The following is a 21402-nucleotide window of genomic DNA, read 5'->3' as shown; positions in this document are numbered from 1 at the left end:
CTTTGGAGGGGTAGTAAGTACTTGCAGCAAGGTGGTGCTCAATGGGCAGAGCACATTGCGGGGGGCAGCATCAAGGGGCACACCGTGCCCAGCATCCCCCCCGCATCCCACCTACCTCCATGTGCCGCTCCAGCTCCTGCAGCAGCGTCACGTATTTATCCAGCCTCAGGAAGGGTTTGCTGAGGCTCGTGGTCAGGATGAGAATGCCGGGGTTGGCCGCACCCTGGCTCTCCATGAACTTCTCCAGCTCATCACTATAAATAGAGACAACAACAAGGAGGAGGAGGAGGGCTCGCCACTGCCGAGGGCTGCGTTCTGCTGCCTCCCACACTCTCCTCATGGCCAGGGCTCTGCCTTTCCCAAGGCAGCTCAGCCTCCCCCTTTGAGCACCTCAGCACCACAGAGAGCTGTGAGCTCCCAGCCAAGCAAGACCCGGCTCCCCAGGGATGCAGGGGAGGTGCTGTGCTGGAGGATGCTGCTGGGAGCAGTGATACGGGTGGTAGCACAGACATCACCCTGGAATACACGGCCTGTGTGTGTGTCAGCACATCTGCCAAAGCTGGTTCTTGGACTGATCGAAGGAAAGGGGTCAGACTGAGGAACCACATGAGTGAGTCATTTACAGGAGTCAGGCTTTGCGTTAGGCTGAATCAAAGCTGGATTTTGGGAGGTAGTTGCCTTTTCTGTCTCACTGTTCACAACATAAATCGCCTAATGTTGTATGCATTAGTGCAGTCCGGTATAAAAGTGTCTTGTGATGTTGCAGTTGGGTGTCATTTCAGGTCTGCTGGTGGATGGGAACAAATCCTTCCTCAGCTCTGCTAACTCAGCCTCCTGTTGCCTGTCTTCTGGACAACGCTGCTCTGAACATGGCATCAAATGTACACAGTGGGTCCAGGCAGTCAGTTAGCCTCATCCTATGCAGTCTGTTCCAGACTGAAGTTTAAAACTGAAACAGGGGAAGTTTAGATTGGATATAAGGAGGAAATTCTTTCCTGTGAGGGTGGTGAGGCACTGGAATGGGTTGCCCAGGGAGGTTGTGAATGCTCCATCCCTGGCAGTGTTCAAGACCAGGGTGGACGAGGCCTTGGGTGCCATGGTTTAGTGTGAGGTGTCCCTGCCCATAGCAGGGGGGTTGGAACTGGATGATCTTAAGGTCCTTTCCAACCCAAACCATTCTATGATTCTATATTGTGAGTTCCCATTGGTGAATGAGAAGGCTTAAACAGCATGGCCAGGGGTTCCAGCTTTCCTATCACTGCAGGGAGGACAGTTAAAGTGCATTAGGGATCACACAGATGTATGCTTTTGGCCTGGCATGCTCTTTAGCACGACATGACTCAAATTTAAGTGGGACATGAAGAAAGATGTTATTACTGCTATGTACCAATGACCCTGCAAATGAACTGTGCTTGAACAGCAGCTCAGCTGACAGCTCAGGTGACTCTGGGTGACTTGATGACCACCCTCCTTTTGCAAGGATGTGCTCCACACACCATAGTGCCACACGGGAACACACTGCCCTGTGTGAGTGGGTCTGAAACAGCATCGCTGTCCTTAGCAAGCAACAATCATAGGAGATGTTACTGCAAGGGCTGAGATTGCCTCTGTTCTACTCAAGGGTCCTGTATGTGCAGACAGGACCTGTGAACACAAGCAGAATGAGTTGTGTCCATGCTGGAGCTACAAGCCCAAAGCCCCACCAGTTTTCCCAGCAGCAGGACCCCATGTTATCCCCTTGCTCTATTGTCAAGCTAGAGGTCAGAAGCCACACGAAGAAATGTTAATGACAAAAGGAACATTTTAAAGGCAGGATTTCAGCCTCCATCTCCTCCTCCATCACTCACCTGTGTTGTGTGAGCACGTTGACTGCTGAGGGGTGGTTAGCACAGTAGGTCAGGTACAAGGAGCGGAACTGGGGCATCAGGTTCATGAAGCAGCCTCCCACACGCTGCTGGTTCTCAGGGAGCCTATGGACACCAACTCATCAGGTTAAGCCTCTTGCTCTGCACCCTGCACCTACAGCACCCTCAGGGATCTGCCTAGGAATCACTTGCTGCACCAGGACACCCCCAAGCCACCCCATAACTGCAGCATGGAGCAGAATACCCAGTATTCCCAATATTCAGTCTCTTCCTCACCTCCTTTCAGCCCTTCCAAAGGAGAAGCCAGGCTAAGGCTGCATACATCTGCTAGCTTCGCTGTGGGAAATCATCACCTCCAATAACCTGCTCTTTGCTCACTGGCAATCCCCATCTTCCTCCCTGCCATGTCTCCCACCCTGTTTGTGTCTGCACCTTTGGTCTAGGTACACTTCCATGTGAGGTCTGGGACACCCATTCAGCAGATGCCTTAGCAGTAGAAATGTCAGAGCTCCTTCTACCTTCTCTTCAATCCTGTTATTCCCTGCTCTATTTAACAAGCCTAAGACAGCAGCCAGGAGGAACATTAATGAACAGGTCTTCCTATTATTTTTAGCTGCAGTTTAATAGCTTAACCACCCCAGTGCTATGGCATGAGCTTACTTTGCAACCTCCTCCAAGGCTTGGTTCAGTGTCTGCTGGAATGCAGAGATCTCTTCCATGTTTCCCAGCAACGATGCGATGTCCACAGCACTGAGCCTAAAAGAATCACATCAACAAGGAGCATCAGAGAGGGACTGCTCCAGGGAGCACCCCATGGTATTTGTCCTTCCAGAAAGACCCAGGAATTTCTCCTTCCCTGGCTACACCATCAGACATGGGAAAATCCAAACCCCACGATGCGCTACAGACCACAGAAGATGCCTGCTGCCAAGGATTATCTTAATTGGATTTTAATCACTTAATCACACTAATCTGCTCCCATGTTTAGCTGTCTAATAGACACAGACAGACGGGATTTCAGCCAGGGCTGGGGAGGGAGGTGTGGATGCAGACACAGACAGCTTTGTCTGCAGGGATTCACGCTGTGCGGTTCCCTATGGCAGCAGGGCCCTACAGAGCTGCTCCTTGGGTAGGGCTGGCTTTGCTCCTTGCCAGAGGTGGATTCTTCCTAGCCAAAGCTTTATGCGTGTGCTTCTGAGAGAGCCATCCCCAGAGTCCCTCTCATACCACCCTCATTTGCTGCCTACAAGGCCGAGAGCACGAGACGTTTTCACAGCTGAATATATCCCACATGGAGATCTGGGGAGGGAGGAGAGGTTTAAATACAAAGGCCCTAAGACATCACTGCCCCAACTCTCCAAACTGGACCACATCTGCTCTTTGCCTGTGATGCTCTGGAGTACCCGGTCCCCCTGCAGCGTGCTCAGTCACAGGGACCCCAGCCCCAAATGCAGACACAAGGACAGGGTCACTGATGGCACCTTTGGAAGAGATGAGTGAAGCTGAAGCAATAAGCAGGAGGTGAAGATGTTGCACCAGGGTGAGACTGTCAATGGGAATCTACTGACAGGCACCAGCATGCTGGGTAAGCAAGCACAGGGTGACATGTGCTGCCTCTGCATGGATGGGAACACATCAGCTTATTCCACAGGTAATGTCCCTCTTGGTGCTGCTGAGGCCCTAAGGGATGGCAGTGTGCTCTTCCCAAGCATGGAGGCACTTAAAGCCGGTAGCTGTGCAGATGGGAATGCTGGAATAAGGAAGAGGGGAGTCACTTCTTGCCCAGCAGCAGTTTGGATCTAGCGAGAGGCAGTCGAGGATACACGGCATCGTGCACCAAGAGAGGATGAGGAGATACCCCTGCGGCTGAGAATTCACAGCAAGGCAGATGGCAAGGGGAGAAGCCATGCAAGGTGTACCACTGGGAACACGCATGCTGCGACAGCCACACTGAGGGTGCAACAGGAGGAAGTGCCCATCTCCAACACAGCCCGATGCCTGCAGCACCTCTGAGGAGCAGGGAAGAGCAGGAAGTACAATGTGGGGGCTTTACAAGAAGAGCAGCAGCAAGCCCTACACATCCCTAAGCAGGGAAGGAAGGAGCTCTGGTCCATTTTACGGGGTTCTCTGCACCTCGGATGCCCTTGTATCTTACTTATCATAAGACTGGAGGGGTCTTAAGTAAGTTCCCAGAAGTGACTGTAGTTCCTTCGCATAATCTCGCTCTGTTTCCAGAATGTTTTGCAACACCTAAGGGTGAGAGACACAGCACTGAGTACATCCTTGGGCCAGCGACTCAGGAACACATCACCTTCATAGCAGGGAAAAGCATGGAAGTGCATTTCAAGCCCATAGATTACACTTGTTAACGCAGACCCCGGAATGCTCAGGACTGAGAGCCCAATCTGGGGATTTGACTTCGGGAACTGGAGCAGGGCTGGAGAGGAGGTGTTAAAGGCTGCTCCTTCTCTGGCAAAGCATGACGCCAGCATCAGCCCAGCTCGGAGTTCACCTCTCAGCAGCCAGTTCATCCCTGGCCAAGCCCTGCCTGCACACTGCCACTTGGGTTTCTTGGTGTGGATGAGCTATGGGGACAGGAGGTGGTCCCCAGCTCCCTGGACACAGCATTTCTGCTTTGCTTTGCCTGAAACACATTCAGACACGCTGATGAGCACATCCCACCTGCGGCACGGAGAGCCAGGGATGCTCGCATGCAGGCGTCTCAACTCCCTTGCACTGCAGGAAGGTGCCTGACCGTCTTTGCCAGACCTCAGGCTGCTGGAGGAGGCTCCTCCATGCCTTCTGCAGCCCCAGCTCCAAAGCCCAGCGCAGGCAACAAGCCAGGCTGGGAGCTGTGGGGCTGCCCCATCTCCAAGGCGCAGGCAGGGGTGTAACATCCCCAAGCAAGGGGTCATGGATCAGAGCCCTAATCTGGCTCCCTTCATGCCCTGCCGTTATCTGCCCATCTTTATCAACACCCTGCAGCCCATGGCAACGACTGGAACAGAGACATCCATCTCCAAGCTGCCACCTCTGCTGTGTTATCTCTAGAGTCTCTCCTCTTGACATCTTGCAGCAACTTCCATTCATTGTCTCGACAGCCCTAAATCAAGGGAACGGCAACAACTGCATTGAACTAGAGTCATGTCCCCAGTTGTTACCAACTGCTCCAATGATTTCTAAGGGAAGGAGCCACTTCAGGAGCCTAATAATACGCTGCTTATTAAAATGTATGATCAGCACTTTGGAACTTACCACCGGGTAATAATTCTTTGTCAGCTGAGTGCTTTCAAGTCCTTTTAATGCTTTGGGAGAGAGCGGTTTATCTGCACATAGAAAAACACATCAGTAAATGACAGTGCACAGCTCGCATTGTCAGCACCACAAACATAGCATCACCCCTGTGAGCACAACCCTTCAGCTGCAGGGTGGTTCAGAAGAACCAGGAGCAGCCCAAAGCTGTGCAGCTGAAGGGGGCTACAGGGATGCTTGGCATCATTTCACCCATCAGGGATTGATGGGAGCCATGGTTTAGTGTGAGGCATCCCTGCTCATGGCAGGGGGTTGGAACTGGATGATCTTACGGTCCTTTCCAACCCAAACCGTTCTATGATTCTATGAGAGAGCAGCAGCCGAGTGAGCAGCGCTGCACAGCCCCTGCCAGCTCCCTTACAGGTCTGCTCTGAAATCCCTGGCAGCAGCCCCGTGTCTGGCACTGTTTGGAGCAACAGCGTGGCTCCAACCAGCCCACAAAATCTGGGGTTTAAACTGGCTGTCCATGAGAACTGCTGGATCCGGCCTTGTGTTCCAGGTGATTCACTTGGTGCTTGATGCCAACACCCATCGAGGGGCCGGACCCTGACCCCCACAGCATCTGTGATGCAAAATCCTTCACTGAATGAAGGTAGGTTTGAACCGACCTGGAAATCATCGCATCAGGGAATGGTTTGGGTTGAAGGGACCTGAAAGCTCCTCCAGCTCCAACCCCTGCCACGGGCAGGGACCCCTTCCACTGGAGCAGCTTGCTCCAAGCCCCTGTGTCCAACCTGGCCTTGAGCACTGCCAGGGATGGGGCAGCCACAGCTTCTCTGGGCACCCTGTGCCAGCGCCTCAGCACCCTCACAGGGAAGAGCTTCTGCCTAAGAGCTCAGCTCAGTCTCCCCTCGGGCAGGTTCAAGCCATTCCCCTTGCCCTGTCCCTACAGGCTCTTGTCCCAAGCCCCTCGACTGCTGCTCCATCCAGCCTGGGATTGCCCTGACCCAAGGGCAGGACCTTGCCCTTGGCCTTGCTGACCTCCAGCCTGTCCATGCCCTTCTGGATCCCATCCCATCCCTCCAGCGTGTCAACGGCATTACACAGCCTGGTGTCATCAGCAAACCTCCATCTGCATTGCTAAGTCCCACCAACAGCAGCTACTTTCACATTGATAGCATGGGAGAAGCTTGAAACTGATAAATCCAGCCCCTGGAAAGCACAGTTTGATGCATTGTCAATCATTGCCCTTGCAGAGCTCCCTGTCACTTCCAGCTAGGAGCTCTGTGCCTCATTTAAAGCCTCGGAGCAGCTTTGCTCCACACAGCATGTCATTCCCACCCAAAGGGCACGCTTAGGACACAGTGAGGTACAGACACTGCTGATAAACTCCATTCAGAGTGACAAGTCCCACACTTGGGAGGGGAGGGAAGCAGCTCCCCAGGGCTGCAGCCCCCAGTCCTGGGGCAGGAGGGGGTCAGCATCCATCCCTGCCTCCATCATTTGCAACACAGCCACGTGTCCTGAGCAAGCAGAGAGCAGGGCAACGAAGGAACCAACCCTCCTCCCATGTGAAATAGGTGCTGGGGAGAGGATATAGAGGGAAAAGGTGTAGGGACGGGTTCCTCCATCTGGATCAATGGGAGGCTCACCCTTGGCTTCAGTGAGGTGCTGTTATCTCATGCAGCTCCCATCGGATTCCCCCACAGGACTGAAGTCTGCTCTCCTTTCTTAATAACATTCCTCACTGACTTCATTAGTGATTCCTGGGTTGTGCCAGACAAGGCTTCAAGGCGCTGCAGGGCCTGCTCCAGCTCAGACATCATCTCCCAAGGGGCAACACTGGGAGATGGGTTATCCTAACAATGACTTTCTCATGTAGAATTAAACAAAACCTGGCCTCATTCTGAGCAATCACTGCTTTTATTCTTCCTTCCTTTGCTCTGTGCTTCCAAGTGTGGGAGCAAGGATGTCTAAAGGGGCTGTACACTCTGCAGACCATGTGTTAGAGGCCAGGGCTGATCCTGAGCCATAAACCCAGCACCGAGCACACAACAGGCCTCTGTCTGGGGTAAACCCTTGAGGCACATTAAGGAATTAAGTTGAATTTGGTAAAGAAACAAGTTTCTGTCACACAACGGCCTCGGAAGCACAAGGGGGTGAGTGGTTTCAATGGATACGTAAGGCAACAGGGGCTTGCTTCCTGTCATCACCACCCACAGCTGGTTAAAATCACACTGCAGAAGGGAAGGACACTCAAGACAAAGCTCAATGAAGGCCGATGTCACCACATGGATCATCCCTCCCTCTTCCTGTCTCAGTATCACAGCAGAAGATGCAGCTGGGGGGAAATGCACTATGTGAAACCAGCCGTGGCTATGGACAAAAGGGAACCATTCCCTGGGGCCATAAGGGTGGATATGACCTTGAGCATCCATTCCAGCACTGCCAGAAACAGCAGGATCAAACACAAGCACATCTCCTGACCAAGGTCTCTAACAAAGAGCTAACACCGTGTTCAGGCACTGGAATAACCTGGCTGCTTCCCAGGACAAAGGGGACCAACGCAGCCATCTCTGGCTGCATCCTCCGGCAACACCCAAGGAGCAATAGGATGGGGAATAGCGAGAAGCAGCTCTCAAACAACTCATGCACAAGGCTAGGCTTTACGTTCTGGCCTCATTCATCCTTCCATTAGCCCTGATGCTTTAAAGATGTGAATGGTCCTTAATAAATAGCAGCAATTTCCCAAAGGCACAAGGCTCTCCACTGCATTACAGCGCTGTCATTCGATCGGCCCTTGGAAGCAGCGTGCTTACCGGTGGATTTGATTTCCCTGACGTAGTTGCTTGGGAACCAGCCTGTTTTTCCATTCAAGGTCCCTTCCCACCAGCCCCCTTCTTCAACGCGGGTGACATAAATAATGTCTCCTTTGTTAACGGAGAGTTCATCCTCATTGGTCTGCTTAAAGTTGAACCTGGCCTTTACCACCAGCTGATGGCTGCCATTCTCGGTCATCTCCTAAGGGAAGAAACATGGGAAAACATCAGTAAATAGTCCAGGAAAGCAGAAAGCACAAGGATGAGGCATTGTCCTGCGTTGTTGTGACAGCTGGGGTTGCAGTGTTGCTCTTTACAACAAGCAATAATGGCTTGCTGTTGTGGAAGCAGTCCTGCCAGAGGACCACAAGCTCCCTCCCAAGCACTGGTTCAGCTTCACAGGGCAATGGACGGCAGACAGGATGTCACACACAGGAGCACTGCGGCTTGGAGAAGCCACCATCTCCAACCAAGGCAGCGAAGCCGTGATGGAGATGAATGGAGAACAAGCCCCTCTGGTGTGCTGACCCAGGGGTACCACTCACACCCCCTACCCTGCAGCCACCCAACCCTTGGGAGATGTTAAAGAAAGGATACCACGGGCTTGGATTGCCTCCTTAGCACCCTCGCTGACTGGGAAGCTGCGCCGTTGGAGTCCGTGTGGGCACCGCCAGCCGCAGAGCTAAGAGAGGATGGATGTGAGCATGGCCCCTTGGATGGCTGATCTGGTGGAGAGGAAAACAAGAGTTTTAGCCAACTGCCCCCCATTCCTTCTACATCGCAGCAAAGCAAAGGCACACATCAAATCACAGGATCTCATTGAAACGCCCCTTAAAAAGCCTTTGGGTTGGGGCAGCCTGGAGAAGAGAAGGCTCCTGAAGAGGAGACCTTAGAGCAGCTCCAGTGCCTAAAGGGGCTGCAGGAAACCTGGAGAGGGGCTTGGGACAAGGGCCTGTAGGGACAGAACAAGGGCAATGGCTTGAACCTGCCCGAGGGGAGACTGAGCTGAGCTCTTAGGCAGAAGCTCTTCCCTGTGAGGGTGCTGAGGCGCTGGCACAGGGTGCCCAGAGAAGCTGTGGCTGCCCCATCCCTGGCAGTGCTCAAGGCCAGGTTGGACACAGGGGCTTGGAGCAAGCTGCTCCAGTGGAAGGGGTCCCTGCCCGTGGCAGGGGTTGGAGCTGGAGGAGCTTTGAGGTCCCTTCCAACACAAACCATGCCATGATTCTATGTGAAAAGCAAATGGCAAATGAAAGCCCTTGGAATGAATAATTCTTAGACCTCAGGATTTTTCATCCAGTTGCAGTATTTGGGGAAGTCCAACACTGGAATTAATCCATTAAATCATTCAGAGAGGAAACCACAGGAAAAAAGAATAATACTTAGCCCAGTGCTGCCCAATGGGGAACGCTCTCAGGCCCTGAGCAAGCACTGCTTGGGGAGGAATGCTGGACAGCCGGTCACACAATCACTCCTCTGTTCACATGAGTCCTTCTGGGTTCATCATACAGCTGAAAGAGGCTGGGCACAACCCCGATCCTTGTCCATGCACTGCTGCCATCAGCCACGTGAGAGAGGGGTTCAGGCTCCGCTGAGGAAGGAGAGCAGTGCAACCCCACGGAAGGGCTCAGAGCATCACCCACAGCTCTTGGAGCTGCCTCTCTGACATACCCAAAGCTCCTCACTTCGCACACTGGGCTTGTTTCTCAGCCCCAGAACCCTGTTTAGATGCTGTGGAGCAGGAAACACCTGGGATTCCAGCCACCCAGTAATTCCCAGTACTTCTCTGCTACTGTACCTCCCACTGCACTGTGGGGCAATGCTCCTTCCTATGTGTCACGATGCTCAAATGAAGCAACAGCAGATACCATCATCCCAGTAGGCTGGGAACAACTGTTAAGATTTGCTTGCAGCTTCTTTGTAGATTTAAGAGCATTCCCTTATTCCAGAGCTGCTGTTTTCCATCTGCACTGTGGACCTGGCATTCCCATGGGCCTCCAAAGGGCAACAGAGAGGAATGAACGTTCTGCAGGCATCGCTGTGCTGCGTGTGCAAGTCCCCACATAACATCTGGAGTTCTCCCCTGGAAACACTGCAAGAGGAGAGGGTGAATCCAGCCCCAAAGTGTGCTCAGGAATGAGCAAACACAAGCTCTAAAGCTGCTGCTCCCCCGTTCTCCTCCAGCCTGAACATCAACATGGAAAAGCCATTCCGGAGGGGAAGTCTGGTGGGAGTTACAGGAACTCAGCCGGGCTTTGATTCTCCCCAGAGGATTCTTGTTTCAGTAGGAAAACACTTCATCCCTGCTTGGACCTGGAGCAGTACAAACTGCGAGCTCCAGGAATATGGATTTGTTTTGTCTTTCCCTGGTGCCTCGCACAATGGGGATCACGTCCATGACAACAACTTCCAAACCCTCATCCATCCCATACCCACGCACCAGTCTGCCCAGTCCCTGCTTCAGCAACAGACAACGTTCCCAGTATGTGCTGTCAGTGAGTCAGTTTTCTGCTCATTACCCAACTGCTTGACAACCACACAGTGAATTCCCAGCTCCCTGCACTGCAGCAACAGCAAAACAGCTCCGCATGGAAAACCCACTTTGAAAACACAGAGTGTGTGTGTGTGTGTAGGGGGGGTTATTTCTCTGGAGCATCCTGAGATTGGAGCAGCAGTGATTTCAGCTGCTCCCAGCGACTCCAGGCCAGGAGGGGTGGATGGCTGAGAGCCTGAGAAGTTCTTCCCCTGATTCCATCTCAAAAGGGAGGATGTGACCCAAGAGGCTGGACTTACTCAAGCCATCAGCCCCAGTCCCACGGGAACGACTCCGTTACTGGGGTTTTGATGCTTCTCCCTGCCCCTCCCAATCTTCCAAAAGGCTTTATAAATATCTTGCAGCAACCTAGAAACAAATGTAAAACTGACTTCGACAGTTTGGCAGGGAAACGTATCATTTATATGGCATCATGACAGCGTCCTATTTTATGCCTGGTCCAGCATGGAACGCTGCTGCCATATGTTGCTTAAACTATGGTTAAAATAGCTGGGGTTTCTGCTCACATTCCTAGGCTATTTTTGGCAGATGAGCCTCGTCTGATCCAGCACAGCTGGTTTTCCTCCCCTGCCCTCGCTGTCAGATAAAGGCATCAGCTCCATATTGCTGCTATGTGATGGGCAGCTGCTGAACGCTGAGTTTATCCCCTCTGGTTGGTTGCATAATGAGATCCACGAAGGCACAAGGATCTGGCCTTCAAATGGGTGCTCAGAAACACATTCCCACGGTGTTTCCTTGTCACCTCCTTCCCTCTGCCTCCGACAAGGGTGCTGGGATGCAGCAGCTCTGCAGGTGGTGGGATGCGCTGGCCAGAGCAGGGTACCAGGCTTGTCCTGATGCTCCATTCATCCTCTGGTGGGACACACACACTGGACTCTCTGCAGTGGTGGTTTGCAGGACACAGGCTCCTGCTTCTCAAGGAACTTGGCCAAGCCACCAAAAAGCAACTGTTTGAGACATGTATTTATTTCCCAAGGGTGCTCTCTGCCTGAGCAGCTAATTATGGCGCAGGCATTGCGCTTTTTAACATCTCGACAGGGAAAGCATATGTTCAAACAGATGTTTGCCATGAAACCAGGAGGATCATCCCAGCTTCCCTATGGCTCCGTCGCTAACGTGTGATAGAAACTACTCCCCAGCAAAGCCCCATCCTGAGCCTTGTGCAGGGACTGCAGGAGTGAGCTGGGACATGGGTGGCTGCCAGAACAGAGCTGGAAATAAGGGGAAGGTTGTGACAACAGCACCACACACACCCCATCACAGCCCAGCAACAGGCGAGCACAGAGGCAGGGAAGTTTCTCCCTCTTTGCTTTCAGGGCAATGAAGCTCGTGTCAATCCCAATGACAGCGTTTGCAGAGGCTGCTCCTGCTCTAGGTAACCTGCGTGTTACACACCCTGAGCTTTCGACATGGGGGCATGGGGTGCTGCCATTTAGAAGAGCAGGAAGAGGCTGGGGGGAGATGTGCTGGGACTGAATCACGGATCACTGACTTCCAGAGAGAGAGATGGAGGCTGAGCAGAGTGCTGGCTGCAGAACGACAGCCTAAGAACTTGAATTGCTTCACAGCAGCATTATATGCACATATACATATATATAGATACCATTATACACCATATATATTCAGAGAATCAGAGAATCCCAGATTGGTTTGTGTTGGAATGGACCTTAAAGCTCATGCAGTCCCAACCCCTGCCACGGGCAGGGACGCCTTCCACTGGAGCACGTTGCTCATAGCTCCATCCAACCTGGCCTGAAACAACTGAGAAACCCATCACAGACCAAAGCCAGGCAAAAATGCAGCAAACCAAAAGGAAAAAACCCTCACATTAAAGGAAAACAGTGGGGTTTGTGTTTGAATTTCCCCCCTTTCAATAGCCTACAATGCAACGTGCAGCAGGGAAATGGAACTCTTCTCTGGGTGATGCACTTTGGCAGGTGACCAGGACTCTAAAAGTCCACTTGTATGACCAGGGGCCACAAACACCTTCCACCCTGCAAACCCTTCCCAACCCCACGCAGCCCTGCTCCCCATGCCCTCAGGAAAGAGGCCCTGGTCCTCTCCCCCCTCCTCAGAGCACTGCACTGCCATCATCCTCCCTGTTGAACCTCTCCTTTCGCAGCCTACGGGACTGACGATCAGTTTAAAGCAGCCTGAAGGGATGAGCTCCATCTTTGGGATGGAAATGAGAGGAGCTGATCTCCTTGGCTTCAACAGCACATAGAGGGGCAGGACAAGCCATGAGCTTGATTCCCAAATCCAGGAGCCTACTCCGTGGACCAAGGGAGAGGAGAGAAACATCAATACCACTGACAGAGCACCAGGTCTGCTTGGGCATTCAGTAAGGACATGGGGCAGATGGACCTGTTTTTCTCTTTGGCTTGAAAACGCACTATTCAAACCCTGCTATTTGCATTTGGGGAGGTGCATGCTCATTTACATCGTGGCTCCTTTACAGTGACCTACTTTGAGGTCCCTTAATGCCATCAAAACTGAGCAGAGGTCCCTTTGTGTAAAGCAATGATCTAAGCCAGCAAAGCGCACGCAGCCACACTTAAACCTGGGGGGGGTAGAAGCATGAAGTACCAATCTCACCATCCCGCATCAGCCCAAGCCTCCAGAAACCAGTATAAACTGGGAAGCACCAAACAAACACCCCCCATGCTGGCGTTTGTAGGAGAGGAATCAAAAAGACAACAGAAAAACCTCCTTGTTTCTTACCTTCAGTAGCTTTGCTTAGAGCTGTTAACGTGCTCAGGACCTTGGAGAACTGCTCTCCGGTGTACAAATCATATGGATCAAACACCTGCCAAAGAGGAACTCGGTCAGTTGAGCCCGAAACACTCCACTGGGGCTGTCTGGGGGTACTGGTGAGGATTGAGAAGCCCTTGCGTCCGCAGGGAAAGGGTTTATTCAGGGCTGACAACATCCCTTTACAGCAAGGGAATTCCTGGGGCAGGGCAGGGGGAGCCGGCAGCATTCCCATCCCATCAGGGACAAGGGGAGGAAGGAATCAGCGCTGGCTGCAGAGCAGGGGCTTGCAGAGCATCACGGGGAAGGTTATTGCTTGCCTTGAGGGTAGGAAAGCTTTTGCTGCTATATTTTGCTACCGAAAGCTGAAGAGATGGAGGCTGTACATAGACATGGATATACACACACACACTGTCAGCAGCAGGAGACACAAACACACACGCAGTTTGCTGCTGCTGCAATATGGCACATATAATGCATATACATTCTTTGACAGGAAGACAAAAGCAGTTATTTTATGGGCAAAACTTCCACTCTAAGGAATTCTGTATTCCCAAGCCTCAAACAGACACACACGGTTAGCAAGGGCTTATATCCTGTGACTGGTGATTGGACCTTGCACACCCAGACCTTCAGAACTCACCCCCAGCCCAACGAGGGGCAATTTGAGCTTCCAACCCCTCCTAACAGCTGAGAAACCCCCTCAAGCTCACACTGACTGCACAAATCCTCCCCTTAAGGAAGCAGAGAGAAGCGATACAAGAAGTTCCCGATACAAAAAGCTCCTGTTATCGGTATGACCGAGGCACCATCTGCTACTCCCCATACACACATTGTCTTGCAGATGGAGACCACAGATCCGAAGAACAGGGAGGCTGGTTTGAAAGCTCTCCTGGCAGACACCATCCACTTACAAACACTTCCAACACACCCGGGTACGTGCTGCTAAATAAGTACACAAGGCTTTAAGTACCTCGAGGGTAGCACTGCCCTTTAGAACAGCCCTTTCTTCCTTTCCACATTGAGCTCCTTGAGCCCACTTGGCATCCCTCCACTAGGAAGGGGCCTGGCCTCTTCCGCAGAGCTGGATGCTCACAGCATCTCTTGCTCTCAACAGACACATCAGTGCAGCAACAAAGTCCCACAAGGGCAGCACAAAGGCTGCTCTTTGATGAGAAGCTATCTACAAACTGACTCAGCCACTAGCAGAAAGGCTATACTCTATAGAAACAGAGGGGGACAGCCTGCTGTCGTTATAGATATTAAACTCAGTAGCTCCACATCTACCGCTCAGCACATCCCCACCTACCTTGGGCTGTCTCCGAGCTGATCTATTGCCCTCACTCACTTGGCTGTGCTCCTGTGGGCCACGCAGAGCTGGTGCATGAACTAGTTCTGTGCCCTGCAAGCGCTATCAGAGCATCGCCTCCAGCCCTCGCCAGTGTCTGCGTGCACAGGGAGATGGTAATGGAGAGCCCGGGTGTGCGCTGACCCTGTTGGCAGGCGCCGGAGGATGCAACGTTACAGCAGGAGGGATGTCTGTGTGCAGCTCTCTTCTGTGTCATTCCCTATCATAGACATTCTTTTCCCCACTTAGGTAAGTCCAGAAAAACAAGTCCTGCCTTGAATGAATTGCATCTTCGTTTATTAAAGTAGCGCAAAACAGCCGTGATGCTTCCGAGCACAGAATAATGCTGCAAGCTCAGAGTCTGGCAAAGTCCAGAGGAAAATGGTGGTGGGAAGGAAGTTATAGCATCAAACCTAGCAATAACTGTAAGGACTTTCCCTCATAGAGAAACTGTCTGGAGTAGCTACTGTGGAGCAGCAGCTATATGGAAAACTCTGCTTGATCAGCTACTGCCGTGTAAATACAATCTGCAGCTTGTTCCAGAATAGATTAATCATACAGAAAAGTCCTCATTTATGAGCTAAAAATTGTTTTTTCCATCACAATCCACCCGTAATTCCATTCCTCACTGCAAGACAAGCTGCTGGGATGGAAGAAAAATACAAAGGGAAAAGGTCTTTTGCTTTCAGCTCATGGAAGATCACAGAATCCCAGTCTGATTTGGAAGGGACCTGAAAGGTCCTCCAGCTCCAACCCCTGCCACAGGCAGGGACCCCTTCCACTGGAGCAGCTTGCTCCAAGCCCCTGTGTCCAACCTGGCCTTGAGCACTGCCAGGGATGGGGCAGCCACAGCTTCTCTGGGCACCCTGTGCCAGCGCCTCAGCACCCTCACAGGGAAGAGCTTCTGCCTAAGAGCTCAGCTCAGTCTCCCCTCGGGCAGGTTCAAGCCATTCCCCTTGCCCTGTCCCTACATCCCTTGTCCCAAGCCCCTCTCCAGGTTTCCTGCAGCCCCTTTAGGCACTGGAGCTGCTCTAAGGTCTCCCCTTCAGGAGCCTTCTCTTCTCCAGGCTGCCCCAGCCCAGCTCTCTCAGCCTGGCTCCAGAGCAGAGCTGCTCCAGCTCTCGCAGCATCTCTGTGGATGTAAGCAAAACCCCTCTTAGGTCTATGCTGTCATCTGAGCATCTCCATTAAATCGCTCTCCCGATTTCCAGAGTCACAGACCGCAGCTCCGGCTGCTCCATCACGCATCACATCGGGAGAAGGAAACCTGCACTGCCGCACTGCCAGGCCTCCCAAAGGCACCGAGGAGGGGACGAAGCGCCGGGCAGTGACCAGAAGAGCTCGAAAAATCCCGCACCCCCCGCTCCCAGCTGCACCTAGCAAGTTACCAGCACCCAAACGGCCAGGACCGGGTTGGGAGATGCACGAGTGACGCGCAGCCGGGCTGTGCTTCCAGCCCGAGCCCACCGCAAACCCGGCAAAGCCCCAAACCCGAGGGCTGGGACCGGTCCGCTCCGCTGCCGGGGATAACCGAGGGCTCCCCGGCGGGACAGACACCGGCAGCAGCCGGGAGCGCCCTGCGCACCGCCGGGCCCCTCGGCTCCGCTGCCCGCAGCTGGACCAGAGGCAGGCAGCAAGGAGCCGCGCTCCGGGTACCCCGGCGGGGACGCCGGTGGGGGATGCCCGAGGGGGGACAAGGGGATGCCCGAGGGGGGACAAGGGGATGCCGGTGCCGCAGCGCGGTCGGTACTCACGGCAGCGGGCGGGCGGGCGCGCAGCCCCGGGGCATGGCGGCGGCGGTCGGGGCTGCTGGCTGCGGGCGGCCGCTGCGGCTCTGACCCGGAGCCGGATCGCGGCGCGGGGAAGGGAAGGGAAGGGAAGGGGAAGGGGAAGGGGAAGTGACAGGCGGTGCCGCCGCCCCGCTCCGCCCCGCCGCTCGCTGCGGGACCCGCGCGGCCGTGAGACCGCAGCTCCCTCCGCCGGCCGCGGATGGCAAAGGGGAAAGGGAGGTGGGAAAGGGGGGGAGAGAAGGGCCAGGGGAAGGGAAAAGGGAAAAGGGAAGGGGGAAAAGTGAGTTAGGAAAGAGGGGTAAGAGGAAAGGAAAACGGGAAAGAATAGGGAAAAATAGGAAAAGGAGAAAAGAAGGAGAAAGAGGAAAGAGAGGAAAAGGGAAAGGAGAAAAGGAGCAAGAAAAAGGACAGGGAAAATGAGGGAGGGATGGAATAAGAAAGGAAAACCCAGGCTACTAAAATGATCACTACAGCAGGTTTGCACCACTGAGAAGAGACATGCTGCAGAAAGGCCTGTAGAGGAGGTGCGGTTCCATTGAGGATTCCCAGAGACAGCACATCCCGAGCACAGCACCAGTGCTGTGTTCACCATCTGGAAAGGAAAGGATGTGCTGTACTGAGCCGGGGGGAGCCCGGCTGTGGGCCCCAAACCCATGCAGGGACCTGCATCCCACACATCCCACACCGTGTGAGCAGGAGGGCACTGGGACACGGCTTTGGGAGCACAAGGGGATAATGGTTCTTCATCTGCTCTTCCACTCCTTCAAGGGACAAACAGCTTGGTGAAGGCTGCAAACACCTCCAGCTGCAGAAATAGCTTTGGTTGTGCCCGCAATGGCAGTGCCACGATGTGGCTTAATCCAGCTATTGATTCCTCTTGCAGATGCATTCTTGGTTCAACACAGACGCCAGCCCCTTGCCAGCAGTTTTGTGGTCATATTGGCAATAGAACGCTGCTGCTGAATGAAGGTCTTGTGCTTCCTCAGCAGTAAATGATGTTTAGGTATTGAGCTGCTGTTACCGTACACGCAGTGGTATCAACAGCTAAAGCCAAGATGAACAATTCCCATTTGTGCCCTCACGAACAAGCAGGACCGGGAGTTTTCTACCCAATTTGTCCCTTTCCTCATGATCTTTTCCCTCTGTCTGTTACGCTTCACTGTCCTGCTTGCATCCAGCTTAGCAGTACTCACTCACTGGCCCAGACCTTGGGCTCACAGCCACAGCTCAGAGGTTAAAGCCACTGTTCCTCAGTCCAAACCACAAAGGACTCCTAAGGTCCAAAGAGGTGCCCACATCCTCTGTCTCAGCAGTGCTGGCCTGATGGATGCTCTCATGACTTGAATCAAATGCCAGCACTGAAACAGTCGGAGAGTTTTAGACACAGCCTCATTGTTTCAGTTCATTGCAGCACTTGCATAGTTCACAGGAGGTGTCGGCTTCTCTGCATGCTTTCTACTCTAGAACTGACACATTTGAAGCAGCACATGGTTGCAGGCTTCAGTCCTGGGCTGAAGCTGAGGGAAACTTTGGTTATTTATACCCTACAATGAGATGGATGACTCCAGCTCACACCACAGGCCTGCAGAGCTGGGGCAGCTTAATGGAGCCACCTCAAAGGAATGTCACTGAGTGCTCTTCTCCTTTCCTTCCGCTATGTCCAAACGTTTCCCTGCTCCTGTAAGGCAGGAGAAGGTGCTGTTTGCCTCGCTCTGCTTTCCTTCCTAAGACTGGGTTACCAGGACAACAAGGGTAGGTGGGAAGCTCATATGGGTGGCTCTGCAGGAGTAACCTCTTTGCATGCCCCCCCATTGGAAGAGACTGGCAAGCAGTTACCTGTTTGGGTTTCAACCCAAAGCTGTTGGAAACCCTACCTTCCACGCTGCTTGCCTGCCCTGCACGCCAGCAATACCCACTGAAGCGATGCCTTCAGCTCCAGAAGGCAGCTGTACAAACATCTCTGACAAAACCAAGCTTAAGGCATGGTGTGGTGCTTTGGCAAAGTACAGGGAGGCTACATGACGCCAGGATGGGATGCCAATGGCATGGAAAAAGGTTTTCATGCTTAAGATTCCCCAGGATGAGGCCCTTTTGTACAAGTAGAAGTTGTGAGCTCTGATTCCCTCGGAACATCCTCTTTCGCTCACATCTGCAACAGGAACAGGATCTTTGACCTTAACATGCACTTGTCAGTCTGAAGACAGCAGAAGTGGCTCAGATCCAGTCCCAGGCTACTTCTTCATATCTAAGGAGCAAGAGTTCTCTGTGGAGAAGGGCAGAATTTGACCAAACCATGAGGGTTTTATTGTCAAATCCAAGGTGTGGGGCAGGGCATTTAAAACCATTAAACCAAGAGCTTTCCGGATGCTACTCTTTCCTCAGGATGGGATAATGAAGCAGCACAGATTTTCCATCCTGTGCTCATCTTCCTTAGACATAATACCCCATCACTGCAGCTTCAGGGTGCATAGATCTTGGAACCAGAACTCTCCTTGCCAGTGAGGTCCAAACAGAGAAGCTTTCAGAAGGTTTTCATGTCTGCCCTGGCTCTGCCTTCAGAGAGCACTCAGATAAGCTGGCAATATGGGAAGAGAAGAGCCAGAGAGAAGCAAAAGCGCTCTGCCTTGGGCCATGTCTTGCCCACCATCTCAGCTGCCCTACCTCTAGTGTTCCTCTGCCTGGAGCTCCCAAGGGAGAAGCAAAGTTCCTGTGTTCTATTGTGACTTCAGATTTGGGGAAAAGAACAAGAAATCATATTCATTTCACTGCAGAATTTAAGCTTGAGAGATGTGAGCTTTTATTCAGCTTTTGAGGTCTCCTTTCACAGTGCAGGGCGGCCGCACAAGCACTGGGGGAGTTCCTGAAGGATCAGAATACTTCAAAGATTAAAGGGGTTTTCAATCAGAAGGAAAAAGGAGTCAGAAACCTTTTCTGAAGTGAAAACCAAGGAAGAAAAAGAACAGGGAGGATCAGAGCAACACCAAGAGCTGGACACACAGCAGTGCTGGTTCTTGGTATCTGTAAATTGTGGAGTGTGGCTGCAATAGTGCAGAACTAGCTTTCAAAAGTACGAGATGCTAAAGCACAACGGTTGAGGGCTATTCCCTGGTCCTCATTTTGAGCTCTTTAAGACTCCTGGGTTTTTTGCTGTTTTCCAGCACAAGCTTTATGATCGGTTTTCAAACACAAAAATAAACCCTCTCAAAGCAGAGGAAATCACACGGCCAGCACCAGAAGACTGGCAACAACTGATTTCTGATGTGACAGGCCTTCGGTGAGTCTATATTTATCTGTTCTTCAAGCTGCTGCAGCAGCAGGCTGCAGAGATGCATTTACTGGGTAACAATGGGCTGGTGAAGCAGCTCTGCAATGAGCATGTTTTCATGCTGGGTTGCTCTAAGGTGCTGAAGAAAGGCTCTTTGCTTGTTTAGACCTACCAAAGGAAAGGTGCAAGCAACAGAGCTACCACGGGTTGGATGCTTCTTACTATAGTGCCTGAATATTCCGTGTAACACCCAAGGATGCTGTCCCTGCTTCTGGCAGGTATTTTTCTTCCAGTGTTGGGCACATTTCAAAGGAGACAGTGACAGCTCTTAGTTACAAGTTTCTTGTAGGCATTTAAGTGTGACACAGAAGTCTTTGCATTTTAAATCCATACGCACTTAGTAAAAGATCTGATGGCAAAAGGAGCTGACCTCTGAGGTCATTTAGACTCTGATCTTGCAAATACGAGCTATGCTTAAGCATGAGAATCAGTATTTAGATAGGACCAGTAACAGCCACTGAAAAGGTGTCTTTTGACTCCTTTAGGATGATTTTGATGTACAAGGATCAATGTAAGATGATGTGTTTGGCAGATTCCCACACAACGGTTGCAAGGAGATGAAAATACTTCAGCACTGAGAGTATTTCCTACCAGAGCAAGGCTAAACCCTGCGATCCCTTCTCTCCAACACTGAAAAACAACGTAAACAGGTCCACAGCTCAACTCTATTTAGACAGACCTTCTTTTATTGCTGTATGTATTCCTACCTGACCACTTCGGCTTGCCTCAAAAGACGAGGAGGAATCTGTTAAGCTCACAGTCAATGCACTGTTTCCACATTCTCCAGACAGAATGTTAAGTCACCCATGCTCTGATTGCTGTCACTCATACAAAAGATGAGGAATGACACCGATTTCATCCCTCTGGTATCCAGCTTTTTTCCAAAGGCTGATGGAACAAGCACTTTATGACAGTAAAAGCAAGGAGCCAAGTTGACTTACCTCCACTTTCAGGAGCGCACAGCCTTTCAGGAACTCTTGAATATTACTGATGCAATCGGCTTCATTTTTAGGCTCCAGGCAGTGCTAAAGAAAGAGAATCCACTGAGCTCATTGCATTACCTCCTGTCTAGGCTCTATTCAGGGGGCCCTGCATGAATATTGACATGTGCAGCTTATACTGAATTAGGGAAGCTTCTGGAGGGGGCGGCTGGGGGAGGCAGGCAAGCTGTTGAAGCAGGAAGAGCCAGCCACTTGGAGGAAGTGATGCACACATCGAGATGGTCGGCATCTTGTGTTGAATGTCAGCAGATGCCAGTGCCCCAAGCGGCAGTGGGAAACGGGTGACCTTTAAGAACACACTGTACCCCAAGCATCGCGTATGAGCACAACCGGGAGCTCCCAGTCAGCAAAACTGATTTGTGCTCAAGGAATAAAGGCTCCTGTTCTACAGGGTGAACCTGGTGTTTTCTTTCTTTTTAATTCAACAGCATTCTCCTTTGTGTTGCCATTTCCTCTCATTGGACTCCTTCTCTTTTTGCTCCTCTTGCAGTAACTTACCACGCTCTTGGACTGTCTGAATATATCCCCTGTAAAACTGTAGCAGGAGCTTATATGGCTTCAGTACCAATGGATTTGCTGGCCTTGGCACAGTTCAGAATACTATGGATGCAAGCTTTGTGATTTATTCCTGACCTAAGCTGCTTCTCTGGTGTGTTTCCTGACTAACGAAGTGTTTTACACTAAGAGTTCTGAAAGAGTG

At 52.1% G+C, this 21402-nt stretch overlaps 1 protein-coding gene across 5 annotated transcripts in view; it reads right to left on the bottom strand.

Moving 5' to 3' along the window:
* Nucleotides 1–21402, bottom strand: part of ARHGEF6 (Rac/Cdc42 guanine nucleotide exchange factor 6) — a 37612-nt gene that overhangs the window by 15147 nt on the left and 1063 nt on the right. For 3 of the 5 annotated variants that reach the window (XM_061353187.1, XM_061353188.1, XM_061353189.1), the window contains exons 2-10: nucleotides 20643–20726; nucleotides 13209–13293; nucleotides 8534–8661; nucleotides 7937–8138; nucleotides 5121–5191; nucleotides 4021–4115; nucleotides 2526–2621; nucleotides 1848–1970; nucleotides 116–254 (exon numbers count right to left, since the gene is read on the bottom strand). In XM_061353187.1, coding sequence (XP_061209171.1) covers nucleotides 116–254; nucleotides 1848–1970; nucleotides 2526–2621; nucleotides 4021–4115; nucleotides 5121–5191; nucleotides 7937–8138; nucleotides 8534–8661; nucleotides 13209–13293; nucleotides 20643–20726 — 1023 coding nt within the window. Of the gene's footprint in view, nucleotides 1–115; nucleotides 255–1847; nucleotides 1971–2525; nucleotides 2622–4020; nucleotides 4116–5120; nucleotides 5192–7936; nucleotides 8139–8533; nucleotides 8662–13208; nucleotides 13294–16340; nucleotides 16457–20642; nucleotides 20727–21402 lie in introns of those variants that run through there. The other 2 variants (XM_061353190.1, XM_061353191.1) reach the window with 2 other exon arrangements.

The sequence above is a fragment of the Neopsephotus bourkii genome, unplaced genomic scaffold (genome assembly GCF_033783945.1).
Source record: "Neopsephotus bourkii isolate Nb327-2 ecotype Australia unplaced genomic scaffold, CSIRO-AGI_Nbou_v1 NB_668, whole genome shotgun sequence".
In the NCBI taxonomy this organism is placed as follows: domain Eukaryota; kingdom Metazoa; phylum Chordata; class Aves; order Psittaciformes; family Psittacidae; genus Neopsephotus; species Neopsephotus bourkii.
This window is presented reverse-complemented; position numbering and strand designations above follow the sequence as displayed.